Source organism: Lactuca saligna, chromosome 7, assembly GCF_052625555.1.
Source record: "Lactuca saligna cultivar CGN05327 chromosome 7, ASM5262555v1, whole genome shotgun sequence".
NCBI lineage: Eukaryota > Viridiplantae > Streptophyta > Magnoliopsida > Asterales > Asteraceae > Lactuca > Lactuca saligna.
In genome coordinates this window covers 176166196-176186209 of record NC_136423.1, presented here as the reverse complement: position 1 = coordinate 176186209, position 20014 = coordinate 176166196, and the positions used below count along the sequence as shown (strand labels likewise).

The 20014-nt window shown below is 35.7% G+C and overlaps 3 protein-coding genes and 1 pseudogene across 4 annotated transcripts; 2 read left to right on the top strand and 2 right to left on the bottom strand.

Annotated features, from left to right (window-relative positions):
- The first annotated feature begins 717 nt into the window (after window positions 1-717).
- Window positions 718-3693, top strand: LOC145006516 (putative galacturonosyltransferase 12). The gene is made up of 6 exons (XM_078965598.1): window positions 718-1104; window positions 1193-1257; window positions 1344-1502; window positions 2258-2848; window positions 2917-3219; window positions 3301-3693. Exons 1-6 carry the CDS (start codon window positions 894-896, stop codon window positions 3580-3582), a joined length of 1611 nt encoding a protein of 536 aa, XP_078821724.1. The 5' UTR covers window positions 718-893; the 3' UTR covers window positions 3583-3693.
- A 35-nt stretch (window positions 3694-3728) lies between these two features.
- On the bottom strand, window positions 3729-5546 carry LOC145006517 (transcription factor ILR3-like; annotated as a pseudogene). The gene is made up of 5 exons (XR_013662930.1): window positions 5275-5546; window positions 4657-4719; window positions 4473-4550; window positions 4236-4398; window positions 3729-4127 (listed from the first exon to the last, which is right to left on the bottom strand). The product of XR_013662930.1 is annotated as a transcription factor ILR3-like (transcript).
- Window positions 5547-6180: 634 nt separating this feature from the next.
- LOC145007471 (putative disease resistance protein At4g27220) lies at window positions 6181-11353 on the top strand. The gene is made up of 5 exons (XM_078966403.1): window positions 6181-9089; window positions 9237-9292; window positions 10450-10508; window positions 10577-10879; window positions 10961-11353. Exons 1-5 carry the CDS (start codon window positions 6181-6183, stop codon window positions 11240-11242), a joined length of 3609 nt encoding a protein of 1202 aa, XP_078822529.1. The 3' UTR covers window positions 11243-11353.
- Window positions 11354-11388: 35 nt separating this feature from the next.
- On the bottom strand, window positions 11389-13283 carry ILR3 (basic helix-loop-helix (bHLH) DNA-binding superfamily protein). The gene is made up of 5 exons (XM_078963435.1): window positions 12935-13283; window positions 12317-12379; window positions 12133-12210; window positions 11896-12058; window positions 11389-11787 (listed from the first exon to the last, which is right to left on the bottom strand). Exons 1-5 carry the CDS (start codon window positions 13078-13080, stop codon window positions 11527-11529), a joined length of 711 nt encoding a protein of 236 aa, XP_078819561.1. The 5' UTR covers window positions 13081-13283; the 3' UTR covers window positions 11389-11526.
- Between the last annotated feature and the right edge of the window lie 6731 nt (window positions 13284-20014).

Here is a 20014-nt window from a genome sequence, read left to right as displayed (position 1 = left end):
TTACGTCGCCCAGAAATAGAAAAATAAATATTACGTATTTTAAGTTTTAAATATTTGGATGGTAAATAACTTTAAAGCCAAACCATCACCAAACTACCCCCTCCTTTTTATTTTTCTACTCTACAAAGTACAAACCTTGAATCAAATAACATATTTTAAGATACATATTTTAAATGATCTTTTTCATTTACATAAACTTCTATCTAATATTAATTAGATGAAAGCATAGTTTAACTACAGCAACTATAAGGCTTGTACATTTCTAAATCCAGTATTCTATAAAACTTAAAACCTTTTTTAATTTTGCACTTCTGAGGATAAATTTTATGTAAGTATAAAATATATTCTTTAAACCATAAAAAACATACATAATTATTTGAAATAATTTTTTCCAGTTTAACCGCTAAGAGTTTATTTTAATTTTCAGAAAAACCACTACATAAAATATTAGATCCTGTACAATTTGAATAACTCTGATTTGTTTCTAAAAAAAACCCATCTTTAACAAAAAAAAAAATGTTCCGAACTTCCGATTGTTGACTGATACTAAGTTAGTGTTATAAATGTTTTGTGAATGTTGATAAGGGATATACACTTTAAAAAAAACTTAAAATATATATTATAATAAAAAGAAGGAAAAAAAACACTAAAGCTTAAGCAAGGTAAAGGTTAGGTAGAAGATGGGAAAACCTCAACAACATTGAATATAGGAATAAAGCATCCCCTTCAATTTGCAAACCATCTTCTCCCATATCTACCCAAAACATAGTATTACCAAAATCGTATCACGTTAAACCATATCAGAAGAAGGTTCCAATTTTGAGGCCTTAATTTTACGTATATATATATTTAGGGTTGGGTTTCTTGTTTTAGTGTGTTTGATAAACAACAAAATGCAGTTACATATATCTCCAAGTTTGCGACACGTTACACTGTTGCCAGGGAAAGGTGTAAGAGAGTTTATAAAAGTTAAGGTTGGGTCTCGAAGGTTGTCTTACAAGATGTTGTTTTATTCGCTTTTGTTGTTCATATTTCTTCTCAGATTCATCTATGTGTTAAGTACAGTTGACACCATTGATGATGAAACCAAATGTTCCAATATTGGTATGTATATGCATATTTTAATATGTTATTACTTATTTATTACTTCTTAGATATTAATTGTTTGATTTCTTGATTATTTGGTATGTAGGTTGTAAGGGAGAAAAACTAGCATCGGGTGTTTTAAGGGGGAGAAGCCTTCGATTGAATCCAGCTGTAATATACCAAATATCCAATGTTATTTATTTGAATTCGGAGAATTTTGAGACTAAAATGTTTTTTTTTTTTTTTAATCTGAGAAGGTACCAGAAGTAATATATGAAATCTTGGAGGACCGGTCTAGCGAAGATGAGATAGTGGGAGGGCCTGATATTCCTCAGACATTGGAAGAATTTGTTAATAGTATGAAAGGTAGCAAAAGACTAGATGCAAAGACATTTGCCATCAAGCTTAAGTCCATGGTATCCTCCCAATTTCTCTTCTATAACACACACACAAATACACAATATACATAATTAATTTGGTTAGCTAAATTGATAAATAAATAAAAAATCACTGACTAAACGATAAAAAATAGTTCACTAATTAAAATGTTATGTGTGTGTATTTTTTTTTTTTTTCTTTTGGATTTTGTTGATATCAAAACTAGTTAACTGAAGAATATAAGTTTGTTTTATAAATAGCATAAAGAAAATGTAAGATCATCATTAACATGTAACACTATTTTTTCATCAAAATGGTGTGATAATTTATATAAAAAAAATATTTTATTTTTAACTATGTACACAATTTTTTAGACAAAAAAATTCCAAGTATATATAAATTCTTTTATTTGTAACTTAAATAGATTTTCAAAAGACATTCCTTATTTTCATACTTTTTACGAATTTGTCTTATATTTTATTTTTAAAATACTTCTATTATTACTAATTATAGCCAAATAAATTATCAATCCATATGATCAATTAATATCATTTTTATATACAACATAACATTAAAAAATATTTCATTTATACTATAACTATAATTAAATTAACTGAAAATACATAAACTCAAATTTAAAAGATTAAAATTATACACATGAAAATTTGACACCATGTTCAATGTAACATTAATAAAATAACATAAAAGTCAGATTTACTGTTGGGTTGAAAATAATTTAAAGTTTTAATCGTTCCAAAATAGTTAAAGTTAACTGGTTTTTATGCTTTTCTAGGTGACACTTCTTGAAAAGAGGACTAGAACAGCCAAAATCCAAGAATACCTCTACAGACACGTGGCATCCAGTAGCATACCCAAACAACTCCACTGCCTCTCCCTCCGCCTAGCCCACGAACACGCCACCAATGCAAACTCCCGCCTCCAGCTCCCTTTACCGGAGCTAGTCCCCACCCTCGTCAACAACTCCTACTTCCACTTCGTCCTTGCCTCCGACAACATCCTCGCCGCCTCCGTCGTAGCAACGTCTCTCGTTTACAACTCTTTACGCCCTGAAACGGTGGTCCTTCACATAATCACCGACAGAAAGACGTTCGCTCCGATGCAGGCGTGGTTCTCCTTGCATCCTTTATCTCCGGCGGTGATTGAAGTCAAGGCGTTGCATCATTTCGATTGGTTCGCAAAAGGAAAGGTTCCGGTTTTGGAGGCCATGGAGAAGGATCAAAAAATTAGAGCTCAGTTTAGAGGCGGCTCGTCCGCCATTGTTGCTAATAACACCGAGAAACCTTATGTCATCGCCGCAAAGTTGCAAGCTATGAGCCCTAAGTACAATTCCGTCATGAATCACGTTCGGATTTATCTCCCACAGGTGAATTTTAAGAAATTCGTGTAAAATCGAGTTTAATCGATCGACGCTCATCGGATCTGGTTTTGTAGATGTTTCCGAGTCTAAACAAGGTGGTGTTCCTAGACGACGACCTGGTGGTTCAGTCAGATCTATCGCCGTTATTTGAGATTGAGATGAATGGAAAAGTGAACGGAGCGGTTGAAACATGTCACGGCGGCGATAAGTTCGTGATGTCGAAGCGATTCAAAAGCTACCTAAATTTTTCTCATCCATTAATATCGAAGAATTTTGACGCAAACGAATGTGCTTGGGCCTATGGGATGAACATTTTCGATCTGGAGGCTTGGAGAAAGACGAACATAAGCGAGAACTACCATTACTGGCTCGAAGAGGTGAGTGATTCAACACAGATCATTAACACACACACACACAAACAACATCTAAGTATCTAATTTTTTATATTTCGAATGCAGAATTTGAAATCGGATCTAAGTTTATGGCAGCTAGGAACGTTACCTCCAGGATTGATCGCGTTTCATGGACATGTGCAAGTTATCGATCCTTTCTGGCATATGTTGGGCCTCGGCTACCAGGAGAATTCAACCATGGCAGATGTTGAACGTGCTGCTGTTGTTCATTTTAATGGCAGAGCGAAACCTTGGTTAGATATAGCGTTTCCACAGCTTCGTAAACTATGGACTAAATATGTCGACTTCTCAGATAAGTTCATCAAGTCCTGCCACATTAGACCATAGGCCACAACAATCGCAATACTTCATGCGCTTTTTTTTGTATTATATATATACACATAAGGCTTTGTATATTTGGTTCACGATTTAAAGGAAACATACGGATTTTTTTTTCAAGGGGCATTTCATCAAACAAACAGTTAGAGTGCAAGTTGTGAACACAAATCACACACATAAACGGTTAAATTATAATAATAGTGTGTTTGATCGTAGTTATACAAACGGAAACCTAATACAGAGTCATAGATCAATGACAACCTGCCTGAACATAAATGCAAAGATCGCCGGAATTAGGCCACCGGAGGGTGGAGGACATGATCTTGTGAGGTGTCAACAGCAGCAGGCGGCATGAATTGCCACATCGCCATGCCTGGGTAACTAATCATCGGAACCAACTTATTGCCTCCATATGCAGCAGCAGGGATTGCAGGTGGATGATGAGCCATTGGCATGAAGCTTGGTTGTGCGTTCATGGTGTTTACCTGTTGCTCAAGCTTCTCTTTCTCAATCTTCAACCTCTGCTTCTCATCACGAAGCTCGTTCTTTTCAGTCTACAACCAAACACCAATTCAAAAAAAAAAAAAAAATGAAATCACATTATCAAAACACACAGATTATTGAATATATATTTTAAAAATAGAAAAAGATTAAATAAATACCTTGAGCTCTTTGATTTTCTCTTGAAGATCAGAACTAGAATCTTTCAACTTCTGTGCTTCTTTTCGTAATTGAGTGACTGTTCGAACAGCATCAACCAAAATTGCAGCTTTATCTATTTTAGGTGGTCTTCCGGGTTCCAGAATTGAGGCCAATTCAAGAAACCTAAAATAGTAAAATGTAAGTGATAATTGATGAGAGGACTAAAGAGGACACGTGGCAGAAAAAATAAATTGTACTTGTCATTTAGTTTATCTCTTCTCAATTTCTCTCGACATGCTTTGCTACTTGTACCACTGCAAGATTCAGATCTTCCCCTATCAAAGTAACAAATTTTGTTTATAAATCTAACAGAAAAAAATGAAGAACACATCTTTTCACAGCATTCGTGTATACGAACTTAAAGAAGGAAGAAATAATTACCGTTTTTTGGATCTGGAGTCATTATGGCTGTCTGAATCCACAGTTGAGCCATCAAGATCCAAACTAGAAGCAAATTTCAGCAAACAATATGAATTAATGGAGGAAACAGTAAAATAGTTGAGAAACATCAATCAAAGTCCTTTCATCTCCTATAAATTGCATCTAATGTGAACAGAAGAAGCCAAATTAGTGAAAATAAGATTTGGTCAACGCCATTAAAGCTCTACCACCAACCACTCCAAGGTACTGATACGATTGTCAATGTTTTCCACCACAATTTCATGAATCTATATAAAGCATCTGTTGGACCAAAATTAGGGCAACAACAGAGGAGACCTAGAATTCTGCTAAAGGAAGAGAAAAGGCATAAACGATGCCCTAGATACGTTGTGTGATTAAGCTGTAACTGTGTAACATCTACTAACACCCCCAATTTCGGTAAATCATTCTCTAGTTCTCCGTACTTGCTCTATGGAACTACTTTGATTCCTCCATATCATACATCAAAACATGAAAGGTTTTTACAGCTCATACATTTGATCGAGCAATCAATGTTTCTGATATAATTAGGTCGATTTTGATGATAAGTGCATTAAACAAAAGAAGAGAAGAGAGTACCTAGGGTTTGATGAGGAACCGTTTAAGGTCGCTTGAATTGACCACTGAATCCAGAAACAGGAACGGTGTAATTAGCATCAGGTACAGCAATATCATCAATCAATCCGTATTTGTAGATCCAATTGGTGTTTTCCGGGGAAACCATTGCCGGAATATAAACAAATTGAAGATTTCCCGATGGAGGTTATGGTGGAAAGGAAGAACACAAATGGGGTTTGGGTTATTGTGTAGAGATGGGAGAGAGAAAATGGAGATTTGAAAGGGAATAATTGGTTGATTGGTTGTGTTGCTGTGTTGGGGTTCTTTTAGATTTTATTTTTTTATTCGTCCACTAGAAAGTTTTAGTTGGTATGGTATACAGCGATAGGATTAAGGAGAGATTATGCTTTTTGCATAATTTCATTCTTGTTGCTATACTTGGAATACATGATTCTTTTTGTCTAGATTTAATCGTTTTCGAAAACAATCTGAAATAAGAACAAAATTCTCATCGTTTTAAACAAGAGATTCACATGATTTGATTCCACGCTTGCTCTTGAAGCAAATAATATGTGGACTTCATGATCTAAGATTCATAGTACTTTACAATATTAAGTTTAATTAGCAAAGCTATTTTGGATCTCCCAAAGCTCTTAACCTAGGATTCCTGTGATCTGCTTCGTCTTGAGAAACGCCTATGTATTTGTTTTTTAGAATCATAACAACAATATGTGTTTATGGAAGGATGTGTTCTTTTTTTACCTTATCGATACTGAACAAATAGCTCCTAGTTTTGTCAGATAGTTAGTCCCAATCTTTACTTAAGGCTTGGATTGCTATCAGTTAATAACCACAAATGAAATCAAATTAATCTCTCTCTCTCTCTCTGACTCTCTTCTCTCTCTTTCTTACTCTCTCTCTCCCCCCATGGATGCCATAACTTCTGCTGTCATTGAAGGTGCCAAATCAATCTTTAAGTTAAGTCTTTCAGGAATCAAGACCCTTTCCAAATATGAAGAAAACATATGTGAACTCCAGGAAGAGATTTCATACCTAAGGAACAAAAAGATTTTGATTGAAGAAGAAGTCTCCATAGCCATAATGGATGGAAAAACTCCAAAACAGCAAGTAACAGAATGGTTAAGGAAGGTTTCTCGAGCTGAAGATGCTGTAAGGCCACTGCTACAGATGCTACAGATGCCTGATCAACATATTGATGGCAAGAGCTTCAAGATGCTTCAACAATACCAGCAGGCATGGAGAGTAGCAAACAAACTCGAGCATGTGAAAGAGCTCAATTCTACTTATTTTGAAACCGTTTCCCCTGAAAAAAGCTCTCCAATAAAAGCTATGGAGGAAATGCAAGTCTCATCTCTCGTTGGGCAGCAGGCAACTTCAGATATGATGAAGCTTCTTGAAATCTTGAAAAGTGATGACAACAAAAGGATTGGTGTGTGGGGGAAAGGTGGCATAGGGAAGACAACTTCAGTCAAGAACTTGATCAATCACTTGTGCAATTCCTCTCCAAATTTTTTTAATATCGTGATCTGGGTTCAAGTCTCGAGGGACTTGAATTTGAGCATGATTCAGACTCAGATTGCCAAGAGACTTCATTTAAAAGTGGAAGCAGGAGACACCACTCACAGTTTAGCCAACAGAATTCTTCGAAGACTGAAGATGAGGGTGGAAGCTACCAGAAGGAAGATCCTTTTAGTCCTTGATGATGTCTGGGAAAAGATCGACTTAGATGGTGTGGGTATTCCTTCAAGGGATTCCTGCTGTAAGATCCTCTTAACCACTCGATCTTTCGATGTCTGTAGGGGCATGTCTGTTGATGTTTCTTTTCAGTTAAATCTCATGAGTGAAGATGATGCTTGGAATCTTTTCGTTCAAAGTGTTGGATCTGTACTTTATCTAGATGGGATACAATCTCCCGCAAGGAAGATCGTGGCAAGCTGTCGTGGACTCCCATTGGCTATAAAGACTCTTGGAAAATCCCTGAGGGACACACCACAGACTGCCATCTGGCGAAACACGTATCTGAGGTGGCGATGCTCATCACCCTTGTTCAAGAACATTGAAAAAGAAGTATTTAGGCCTTTAGCAGCGAGTTACCATTTTTTACCAAGTAAGATACTCCAACAATGCTTTCTGTTTTGCTCTTTATACCCTGCAAGCTTCTCCATAAATGTTGTTGAGCTTATCCAGTGTTGGGTGTCTGATGGGTTAATACATGAGAATCAAACTGTTGAAGAAGCATTTAATTGTGGGGTTGCTTTGATTGAACGCCTCAAGGATTCCTGCTTACTTGATCAGGATGGAGGACAAGGAACTGTGAAGATGCATGATGTTTTTCGTGATTTGGCTATTCTTTTATCTCAGAATGAAGAGTTGTTTGGGTTTCATTGTCAATCAAGTCTTCCATTTAACCAGATGCCAAAAGAATCTTCCAGAAGGGTATCTTTAATCGGATGCAAAATCTATAGGTTGCAAGAGTATCCTGTATATTCCAATATTACTGTTTTGTTTCTCCAAGGTAACCCTATAAAGATCATCCCGGATGACTACTTTCTCAATCTCAAGTCTCTAAGGGTACTGAATTTAAGCAAAACCGAAATTACATCTTTGCCCTCATCTTTTCTTTGCTTAGTCGAATTACGTTCTCTTTATCTCAGAGGCTGTTTTTCTTTAACGAAACTACCTTCTCTTGAACCTCTTTGTAAACTCCTTATTCTTGACCTTTCTAGCACCCCAATACGAGAGCTTCCGGAAGGTTTAGGAAGTTTATGTCGTTTGAGGGAATTAAACCTCTCATACACTCGTTTGTTGAAGAAGATTGCTTCCGGAAGCATTTCAAGGTTATCAAGTCTCGAGACTCTAGACATGTCTTTCAGTGCTTATAACTGGAACCCTAAAATGGGTTCGTGTCATCAAAATGCAACATTTGATGAGTTGCTATCGTTGGAGCACCTTTCGGTTTTAAAAATAAGGCTCGACTCGGTTGAGTATCTTGCATCTGCATCTTCATGGATCAAGAAATTAAGAAAGTTTGATATTCAAATCAGTCCAAACGACTCGAGTTATGATGCTCAATCCAATGAAAAAAGATTGGTTCTCAGAGGAGTCGATCTCCTTCAAGAACACCTTCAAAGTCTTCTACACAACACGACTTCCCTCAGCTTGTTAACATGTGAAGGCATGGCCCAAAGACACTGGCTTAGCTTATCCTCACTGATGTCACTCACAATATCCAATTGCAGTGGTATAAGAATTTTGATAAGTCAAGAAAAAAGTTCACATGCAATGTTCCCAAATCTACAACACTTGGTTCTCGATCATTTGAAAAATTTGGAGACTATTGTTGAAGGGATACTTTCTAGAGGGATCTGCCTTAGCAATTTGAAGACAATTCAAGTTCTTGATTGCCCGAAGCTAAAAGGAACCGTTTCTTATGCAATGCTTAGACATGTTAAAAAGCTTGAGGAAATTAAGGTGAGTGGTTGTGAGAATATGTGTAGGGTTATTGAATCAGGGGGACAAAAGAAGAAAAATCTTCCAGTTTTGAGGGTGATTGAGGTAAAGAACATGGTGAAATTAAGAACAATATGTGATGGGATGTGGGTTTGTCCAGTGTTGCAGCAGATTGAGGTTTCTCATTGCTTTGAGTTGAAGAAACTTCCTATTTCGGTTGGGGATTCGTGTAGTTTGAAAGAGATTAGAGGTGATGTTAAGTGGTGGAATAATTTGATATGGGAGAATCATGATGATAAGAGCTTCTTTCTGAAACACTTTCAAGCCTACCCTAGGGAGGACTGCTTGAAAAGGCAAAAATACAAGTAAGAACATCATGTTTTATGGATAAGTTGTGGTATACATAAGGTTATTATTTTTTATTTTTTGGGGTACCAATTTACCCTCTCCCATTCCAAAGATCAATTTTAACTATATTCACCATTGTTTAATAAATAGAATCATAAATCAAGCAAGAAAGAATTGAGTAGAATATGGCAAAAGGCAAAGCAAGACATTCTATTTCCAGGCAAGTGCTAATAAAAGCACAGCCAACGTAGACGAATTTGTTGAATCATAGGAAAAGGAATGAGACGCTAAAAGTAGCATATGTTTATTAATTTCCCAAGTACAAATCGATGACATCATTTTCCATAAGTTTATAACTAAAGAACATATGGACTATTGAAATGGAAATTTCAACACCATTTTCCACTAGAAATTGACACCCATGTTCCTTGGAAATTCCAATAAAAGAATAGGTGGGTCTAATCATCTCCACCCCTACTATCATAATATTATATTATGAAACTAATACTTGTTATATTTAAATACTATTAAAGTTAAAAGTTAAGGGTGGTATGGAGAATTAGACCAAAGTGGGAAGTATTTAGTAATGGCATTATTGTTTAAAGTATATAATCACACCATACCTTGAAGCAATGAGGATATTTGTTTCATGTTGTTGTAATCTATCGTGTGTGTATCTAACTCTATTAAATTGACCTGAATTTTAGGCCAATCACATTTCATGAAGACCAAGACATTCAGACTCCACAATTTCCATAAGATTCAATTTATGTAAAGATGTAACATATATGGTTCGCCTTTTATATCTTGTACCTGATTTATGTAAATACACAATATTATATGAAAAATTAGTTGATGTGTGACTTAAAATATTTTTTTTCCTCAGTATAAAATTTGACTTGTTGGCTCATGATTCTCCATGACATTTAACCTAATTTTAGATGTATTTGAACAACCATATATGCGGCTTCTTTACTTGACATTTCAAGTTGAAATCCTTATGCTTCACGAAAAAAGTTGTTAATGATGTGTTTATATCTCTCTTAATTTCCTCAAAATGTCAAACTTTGACCACCTTATATTTGAGATGATGATTTCAAGGCAAAGCCATTCATCCATTATTAACTTCACACAGTTTAATTCTCAAGTATAGTTAGAATTCTTTTTCTTTATGCATAAACTCAAATGTTATGCAAACTATCAAATGAGTTGGACTTACTCTAACAACTCAAGAAGATGCATCTTATATTTGTTTTTCTTATATGATCTATCAACATCATGTGTGGAAACACATGGAATAACTCTTAACTTTTGATGAATGAAGAATAACTCTTCTGGCTCATTAGATATATCATTTGCATGATAATAAAAATATAGCCCCTTCTTGCAAAAAACGACAAAAGAACTTGAATCACGTTCGGATTTATCTCCCACAGGTGAATTTTAAGGAATTCGTGTAAAATCGAGTTTAATCGATCGACGCTCATCGGATCTGGTTTTGTAGATGTTTCCGAGTCTAAACAAGGTGGTGTTCCTAGACGACGACCTGGTGGTTCAGTCAGATCTATCGCCGTTATTTGAGATTGAGATGAATGGAAAAGTGAACGGAGCGGTTGAAACATGTCACGGCGGCGATAAGTTCGTGATGTCGAAGCGATTCAAAAGCTACCTAAATTTTTCTCATCCATTAATATCGAAGAATTTTGACGCAAACGAATGTGCTTGGGCCTATGGGATGAACATTTTCGATCTGGAGGCTTGGAGAAAGACGAACATAAGCGAGAACTACCATTACTGGCTCGAAGAGGTGAGTGATTCAACACAGATCATTAACACACACACACACAAACAACATCTAAGTATCTAATTTTTTATATTTCGAATGCAGAATTTGAAATCGGATCTAAGTTTATGGCAGCTAGGAACGTTACCTCCAGGATTGATCGCGTTTCATGGACATGTGCAAGTTATCGATCCTTTCTGGCATATGTTGGGCCTCGGCTACCAGGAGAATTCAACCATGGCAGATGTTGAACGTGCTGCTGTTGTTCATTTTAATGGCAGAGCGAAACCTTGGTTAGATATAGCGTTTCCACAGCTTCGTAAACTATGGACTAAATATGTCGACTTCTCAGATAAGTTCATCAAGTCCTGCCACATTAGACCATAGGCCACAACAATCGCAATACTTCATGCGCTTTTTTTTGTATTATATATATACACATAAGGCTTTGTATATTTGGTTCACGATTTAAAGGAAACATACGGATTTTTTTTTCAAGGGGCATTTCATCAAACAAACAGTTAGAGTGCAAGTTGTGAACACAAATCACACACATAAACGGTTAAATTATAATAATAGTGTGTTTGATCGTAGTTATACAAACGGAAACCTAATACAGAGTCATAGATCAATGACAACCTGCCTGAACATAAATGCAAAGATCGCCGGAATTAGGCCACCGGAGGGTGGAGGACATGATCTTGTGAGGTGTCAACAGCAGCAGGCGGCATGAATTGCCACATCGCCATGCCTGGGTAACTAATCATCGGAACCAACTTATTGCCTCCATATGCAGCAGCAGGGATTGCAGGTGGATGATGAGCCATTGGCATGAAGCTTGGTTGTGCGTTCATGGTGTTTACCTGTTGCTCAAGCTTCTCTTTCTCAATCTTCAACCTCTGCTTCTCATCACGAAGCTCGTTCTTTTCAGTCTACAACCAAACACCAATTCAAAAAAAAAAAAAAAATGAAATCACATTATCAAAACACACAGATTATTGAATATATATTTTAAAAATAGAAAAAGATTAAATAAATACCTTGAGCTCTTTGATTTTCTCTTGAAGATCAGAACTAGAATCTTTCAACTTCTGTGCTTCTTTTCGTAATTGAGTGACTGTTCGAACAGCATCAACCAAAATTGCAGCTTTATCTATTTTAGGTGGTCTTCCGGGTTCCAGAATTGAGGCCAATTCAAGAAACCTAAAATAGTAAAATGTAAGTGATAATTGATGAGAGGACTAAAGAGGACACGTGGCAGAAAAAATAAATTGTACTTGTCATTTAGTTTATCTCTTCTCAATTTCTCTCGACATGCTTTGCTACTTGTACCACTGCAAGATTCAGATCTTCCCCTATCAAAGTAACAAATTTTGTTTATAAATCTAACAGAAAAAAATGAAGAACACATCTTTTCACAGCATTCGTGTATACGAACTTAAAGAAGGAAGAAATAATTACCGTTTTTTGGATCTGGAGTCATTATGGCTGTCTGAATCCACAGTTGAGCCATCAAGATCCAAACTAGAAGCAAATTTCAGCAAACAATATGAATTAATGGAGGAAACAGTAAAATAGTTGAGAAACATCAATCAAAGTCCTTTCATCTCCTATAAATTGCATCTAATGTGAACAGAAGAAGCCAAATTAGTGAAAATAAGATTTGGTCAACGCCATTAAAGCTCTACCACCAACCACTCCAAGGTACTGATACGATTGTCAATGTTTTCCACCACAATTTCATGAATCTATATAAAGCATCTGTTGGACCAAAATTAGGGCAACAACAGAGGAGACCTAGAATTCTGCTAAAGGAAGAGAAAAGGCATAAACGATGCCCTAGATACGTTGTGTGATTAAGCTGTAACTGTGTAACATCTACTAACACCCCCAATTTCGGTAAATCATTCTCTAGTTCTCCGTACTTGCTCTATGGAACTACTTTGATTCCTCCATATCATACATCAAAACATGAAAGGTTTTTACAGCTCATACATTTGATCGAGCAATCAATGTTTCTGATATAATTAGGTCGATTTTGATGATAAGTGCATTAAACAGAAGAAGAGAAGAGAGTACCTAGGGTTTGATGAGGAACCGTTTAAGGTCGCTTGAATTGGCCAACTGAATCCAGAAACAGGAACGGTGTAATTAGCATCAGGTACAGCAATATCATCAATCAATCCGTATTCGTAGATCCAATTGGTGTTTTCCGGGGAAACCATTGCCGGAATATAAACAAATTGAAGATTTCCCGATGGAGGTTATGGTGGAAAGGTAGAACACAAATGGGGTTTGGGTGTTATTGTGTAGAGATGGGAGAGAGAAAATGGAGATTTGAAAGGGAATAATTGGTTGATTGGTGGTGTTGCTGTGTTGGGGTTCTTTTAGATTTCATTTTTTTATTCGTCCACTAGATGAGAGTGGTTCAGCGTCATTGAGCAGACTTTGTTTTTATTTTAAAGTATATAAAATGAAGACAAAATTTCAAAAATAATCCCTGTGGTTTTCAAAAATATCAAATTTAGTTCTGAAGTTTAAAAAATCTAACATATGGTCTCTATGGTTTCAAAACTTTTAACAAATGGTCTTTTTTACTAACTCCGTTAGTTTTTGACCGTTAAGCGAAGGACATTTCAATCATTTCACAACCACATGGACCATTTATGAAGTTTTACCTTAATTTTTTTTAAAAAAAAAGAAAAATAAATATAATTATTTAATATTAAAGACCCCACCCTCCCTCTCTCTCCCTCCCTCCCTCCCTCCCTCTCTCGTGCTTACTTCACATGAAAAATAAAAGACGAAGAGGAGGGTTGCCACCCTCCGTTCCAACCACGAACGCAACCTCCACCTCCCTTCTTTTCATTAACCAAGCAACCAACAAACCTTAGTAGATGTCTTGCTTTGTTTTTTTGATGAGAAAACAGTCGGCAAGCCAAGGGGCTTCCACTGCACCACCCATTCCGGCCTCTTTCACCTCCTTTTCATCGACCAAAATAGCCCCCAAACCAATTATCACCTTTCTTGCTTTGTTTTTCTTCCATCGAGACCCAAAACAGCCTCAAAGAGATTTGGATAGTACAACAGGTGTTACTTATAGTATGTAATTAATCATCATCGATTACAGTCTCTGTTTCTTCCATCTAGGCATTTTCACGAACAGTTGATGTGCATAGGTGTTTTCAGTAGATTCATACATTAGAGATGAATTGAGATAGTACAACAGGTGTTACTTATGGTGATATGGTGATATCTACCATCTTGGAGTTAAACAACAGGTATGTAATTAATCATTATCGATTACAATCTCTGTTTCTTCCTTCAGATTTCATTTACATTCATCTGAATCTAATCCACATTTTGAATTCATGAACTCGGGTTATAGGGGATTTTGATAAACAGGCAATTTCCAGGGCCACAAATCGATTCAGTGACTAATGACAACGTGATTGTTAGTATCTACAACAGCTTGGATGAACCATTCCTCATTACCTGATTTGTTCTTCATCAAATATTTTTGAATTTGTTGTTTAAGTGTTCATAATCGATGAAAGAAATGTGAAATCTGATGAAATGATTACTTGTATGGATGATGGATCAGGAACGGGATACAGCAGAGAAGGAATTCATGGCAGGATGGAGTTTATGGCACAAATTGTCCCATTCCACCTAGTCAAAACTTCACCTACATTCTTCAAGTAAAGGATCAAATTGGTAGCTTCTTCTACTTCCCTTCCATTGCTTTTCATCGAGCTGCCGGAGGCTTCGGCGACATCACCGTCTCCAACCGCCCTAGGATTACGGTCCCATTCCCACCACCCGACGGAGATTTCACCATTCTCGCCGGTGACTGGTTCAAGAAAAACCGACGGAGATTTCACCATTCTCGCCGGTGACGAAGATTTCACCATTCTCAGTTATATCAATCATCACCTCCCTTTATTGTAATCAGCTGACCTGAAATTGTTGAGAGAGAGGGGGTGGGGCCTTTAATATTAAATAATTATATTTATTTTTCTTTTTTTAAAAAAAAATTAAGGTAAAACTTCATAAATGATCCATGTGGTTGAGAAATGACTGAAATACCCTTCATTTAATTGTCAAAAGCTAACGGAGTTAGTAAAAAGGATCATTTGTTAAAAGTTTTGAAACCACAGGGACCATCTGTGAGGTTTTTTGAATTTAGAGACTAAACTTGATATTTTTGAAAATCACAAAAACCATTTTTGAAGTTTTGTCTAAAATAAATTTTGCAAAATTATTAAAAAAATCAAAATATATTATGTTGTTTTTTATTTATATATTATTTACAAAATTAACTTTTTAACACTTATTTTAAAAATAATTTTTGCATCAAATAAAGAAATGATTACAATAAGTAATAATGTATTTTTTTATATTGTTATATTTTTAAAATTTTATTTTCTATTAAATCATTATAGTTTGAGCTTTTGGTTTAGTTATAGAAGTATCACTTAAATGCAAATTATTTTTTAAATATTCTTTAAATTTATTATCTTTTAATAGTTTTGGAAGTCATTTGAAAAAAATATGGATTAAATAAATTTTTATAATAATTTTTATTTTTATTTTTAAGGTCTTATTTAACCCCTAAATTATTAAAAATGCTTATATTATAGATAATTTTTCTAGGAAGGTCCAAATTTTAATCTCATGTTTAAGAAAAGAACTTGAACCGTAGATTTAAAAAAACTATCTTATATATTGGGCTAGAAGCCCTTTGGTATTATTTATAAAATTACTATTTGTTTTAATAAATACTTAAAAGATATGAATATCTAACAAATGGAATTTATCAAATTAAGCAAGTGCTCATTTAATTCATACGTTTTTCTTATAATAAGGCGATTACATCATGACGCATCAAAAGTCTCAAAGAGATTAAGAAACAAAGATAAAGAAATCAAATGTATATACTTGATTAAGTTATCATCTTGTTATTAAAAGTTTAAACTTTCAAGCAGTTTCAAATAGATTTTAAACATATTTATAATGGAAAACTATGCATACTAATTTTAAAGTAATTTCAATCGATTTGTATTGATGTTAAAACATGCCATTATGGTATAGATTTCCATAGTATAATATGCTCATTAAAAAAACTATGGATATAATACACTTATAAATAAAAAATTACATTGTTATTGCATGGATTTAACATCATTACAAATTGATTGAAATGACGTTGAAATTGCATTTCTTATATGCAAAATTCTCCATTAAAATATTTTAATCTATTTAAACATATTATGCTTGAAAGTTGAAACTTCTAATAAGATGATAACTTAATCAAGTCTATACATTTGATTTCTTTATCTTCGTTTCTTAATCTCTTTGAGACTTTTAATGCATCATGATGTCATCACCTTATTATAAGAAAAAACATACGAACAAAATTAACACTTGCTTAATTTAAGAAATCCCATTTGTTCGATCCTCAACCCTTTAAGTTGTCCTCTTTATTTATTTATTTATTTACGTATTTTGTGAAACGGTAAAAGGGTAGAATCGTCCATAATTTTCCCTAGGGGGAAATCGGCCAAATTAGAGCATCTAGCTTCAAGAAATCGTGATTAACCTTCAGACTTCACTATGACGTTCGCCTTGTTGTGTTGTAATTTTCTCCAGATTGCATTGAAACTTCTGCTATATATCACAGTGAGTGTTTCATTGACACAAAGACAGTTATCCCCACTCCTTAAAGAAATTGTTCCATTTGTGAATACTGAATAGTAACGTCCTTTTGGTAGTTTGAACAAGATGAGTAAGATTAATTGATAGCTTCAACACCTTCAGTCATCATGGAGTTCACCTGAAAAGATGTAACATTAGCATACAAATACTAAAAGAAACGCACATCAAGTTTTATACCCTCTCAACCCCAAACTTTCACACGAAAGAGAACACCATGAAAAGAAACTAATTGCAGTCAATTTCTAACATATGTCTATCCTATGAAAGAGACTCACGCCATTTTTTTTTTTTTCAGATGTAAATTCTAAGTTCGCATTTGGCTGTGGTTCAAGGTGTAGAGAAACTCTTTGTCTTCAAGTCTTTGCAACAAAGAAGACCCTCTCTTTCTAAAAGACTCGTTTCAAGGAAAGAAAAGAATGAAGCTCACTAGTTAATTTGGAAAACTTGAAACGATTTGGTGTTCAAGAGGAAAAGGTGCACTTCATTAAAAGTAGCGGTACGTTTAGTTGTGGTTAACTGGGTCTATAATAAATATTCTTATAAATTTATTTGTTAGTTTGATTGGTGTATTTTCTCCTTTATTGGTAGTAACTTGTAATGTTTGTACTCTTGTTTAGTTAGTTTCTCGCTAGTCTTTTAATGTATTTCTAGTTCAAAAAAAATCAATCACTCATTTTAATTTTTAACCCGATAGCATTTGAAAAGAAAAAACTTTTATTATGTATGCATTTATTAAATACTAAAAGAGTATGAGTATGATGGTCGAACAAATGGTGCTTATTAAATTAAGCAAACTCATATGATATTTATTAAATTAAGCAAGTGTTGGTTAATTCATTTTTTTTCTTATAATAAGGTGACGACATGAGTCTCAAACAGATTAAGATGAAGAGATAAGAAATCAAATGTATAGAATTGATCAAGCATTTACATTATTTATTAGATTACTTAATTTATATTTTCAAGGTTTCATAACTACAATTCGCCAAATCATTGACGTCTATATACTAATTCCGTCTTTTAGATAACCTTTGCAAAATGGAAGAACTTCTTGAAATGGTCAAGGAAAAAACTTGTTATTCTTCTACAAAAAAAAATCTTTAATATTTTCAATCGCAGCCTAATCTTTTCAAAAAATTTCAAGCATAGCATGTTCTAAATAGATTTTAAACTTTTTTTATAATAGAAAGCCATGCATACAAGATGTAATATCTATTAAATGGATCAAGTTAGGACCCTGGAATTATAGGGTTTTGGTTTGAGACCTACTTAGGTGTGGAATATATCAGTGGGGTGATCCAAACTTTCGGTTTGTGTTTTGGGAGTCCAAGGGTATAACGGTAACAGTTTGAATTGAGGATTTAAGTTCGGAATGTTTTAAGTTGAAGGAGATTTTATGGGATTGTAGAGTCTTTCATTACCTCTCCGAACATATAAAGAACGCCGAAAACGGATTTGGGACGCTTAAGTTATGGTCTTTGGAAGTTTGAATGGGGTAGAGTTTGGCAAGTACGCTGAGCGTACAAGGCATGTATGTTGGTCGTACATGGCATAATGATCGCGGTGATTCACCCTATTACCCTAGGCATACGTGGAGTACGCTAGGCGCACGCATGGTAGGGTCAAACCATAATTTTTGGGTCTTAGACCTTATTTAAAGGTCTTAACCTCTTGAAAAGCCTTCTTACCTTCAACCTCCACCCTCTAAAGAAGTTCCCTATCACCTCGTAAGTAAAACAAGAATGTCTCGCACTTAACTGTCGGTCTAGACTCTGCCTACATATATCACATTCATCTCTAATTAACAATTTATATTAACAACTCCAAAGATGTTAAGCTAACTCCTCTACTAAAATCTCAGAAAGGGTGAAAGACCATTTTACCCCTTCATGGTCACCAAAGTTCACAACTTGACCAAACCCTAAAAAGTCAACAAAAGTCAACACTCAAGTCAACAGTCCATGTTGACTTAACTCGTCGAGTGCATCTATGCGACTCGTTGAGTTCCTTCTGTTCTCAGAAAATCAGGAAAATTTGAGTCAATTCATCGAGTTTGTACAGTGTCCAGAATATCGAGGAAAAGCCTAACCAACTCGTCGAGTTGGCTAACCAAGTTGTCGAGTTCCTTCAGCCCTTTCTCTCATTCAGACGTTTTTAAGCGAGGCTAAGGCCCCAAACTCTAGATCTAGCCTTCTAGGGCTGAGATACCACGTAAGGCTGCAAGCTTTACATCCATGCAAGGCATTTAGGGGCTAACTTTGCCAAAACAAGGCTCAACAAGGGGTTTAAGGCATGAAGATTGGCTAAAGCTTGATAAAGCTTGAGTCCTTAGGCCTAAAGGGCCTAGTAGTGTCCAGATCTGAAGTCTTAGCTTCAAATCATGCTCAAAACTAATAATGACTCAAAAAGAAGCTAGAAATGCCCATAAACTCTCAAACAGAGAGATTTAACAAATTAGTGATCAAGGTAATGGATTTTTACGTTCAAATGACTGCTACAACTGAATGGATGTCGGATCTAATGACTCCTTCTTGTTCCAATCCCTTTACTTTTCAAGTTTCTTTAAGGAATGCACCAAAACATACACTCTTAGCCTTACATACTCTTAAAATGGAAGATAGCTTGATTAGGGTTTGTCTCTGGGTGATAAGGTGATGAGGGAGGCGGGGTAAAGGACTTAAGGTCCTTTAAATAGGGTGCAAACCCGAAAGATTAGGGTTTTCACACTCAGCTTCAACTTATCGAGTTGAGTCCTCCAACTCGTCGAGTTGGGCGTACGTCTTGAGCACCCGCAATTCATTAACCAGCACTACGCTGGTCGTACCCCAAATTACGCTAGGCGTACTCACCTGGCTGCCACCTTGTAACGACCAAAAATTTCAACAAATTTTAACTTTTCAAAAACAACCCATTTTAATAATGTTATTACAAAAAGATTTTCAATACATTTATTATCAGAGTATTACCAGAACCATATCATAAAACATAAACATGAGGAGCGGTACGATCACGCCTTTGCTTTGCCACGGTCTCCTGAAGAACCTGAAAAACATTAAACAACAACTATAAGCCCGAAAGCTTAGTGAGATACCCCCAAAATACCAAACACATATACCATACACACAACATGCTATATCACAACAAATCGTAGAACAACCATGTATATCGGGTCTACTATGTGACTGGTCCGTCGTGTCGGGCCTTCAATCCACCTGGTCCACCCTCCGAGTCTAGTCATGTCCCTCGAGTATGCAGTATGGTTGGTCCGCCCGCACCGGGCCTTCAACCCACCCGGTCCACTCTCTGAGTCTACAGTATGACTAGTCCGCCCGCATCGGGCCTTCAGTCGGCCTGGTCCACTCTCCGAGCCTCGGCACGTCTGGTCCTCCCTCATGGGGCCTACAGCCTATCCGGACCGCTCGTTGGGCCTTCGGAATAACC

Coding starts and splice junctions, on each gene's coding strand:
- LOC145006516 (XM_078965598.1), top strand. CDS start 894: ATGCAGTTACATATATCTCCAAGTTTGCGACACGTTACACTGTTGCCA. Junction 1,258..1,343: donor GCCTTCGATTGAATCCAGCT/GTAATATACCAA, acceptor TAATCTGAGAAG/GTACCAGAAGTAATATATGA. Junction 1,503..2,257: donor CCATCAAGCTTAAGTCCATG/GTATCCTCCCAA, acceptor ATGCTTTTCTAG/GTGACACTTCTTGAAAAGAG.
- LOC145007471 (XM_078966403.1), top strand. CDS start 6,181: ATGGATGCCATAACTTCTGCTGTCATTGAAGGTGCCAAATCAATCTTT. Junction 9,090..9,236: donor TTGAAAAGGCAAAAATACAA/GTAAGAACATCA, acceptor TCATAAATCAAG/CAAGAAAGAATTGAGTAGAA. Junction 10,880..10,960: donor ACCATTACTGGCTCGAAGAG/GTGAGTGATTCA, acceptor TTTCGAATGCAG/AATTTGAAATCGGATCTAAG.
- ILR3 (XM_078963435.1), bottom strand. CDS start 13,080: ATGGTTTCCCCGGAAAACACCAATTGGATCTACGAATACGGATTGATT. Junction 12,380..12,934: donor GGTTCCTCATCAAACCCTAG/GTACTCTCTTCT, acceptor ATTTGCTTCTAG/TTTGGATCTTGATGGCTCAA. Junction 12,211..12,316: donor GACTCCAGATCCAAAAAACG/GTAATTATTTCT, acceptor TTACTTTGATAG/GGGAAGATCTGAATCTTGCA.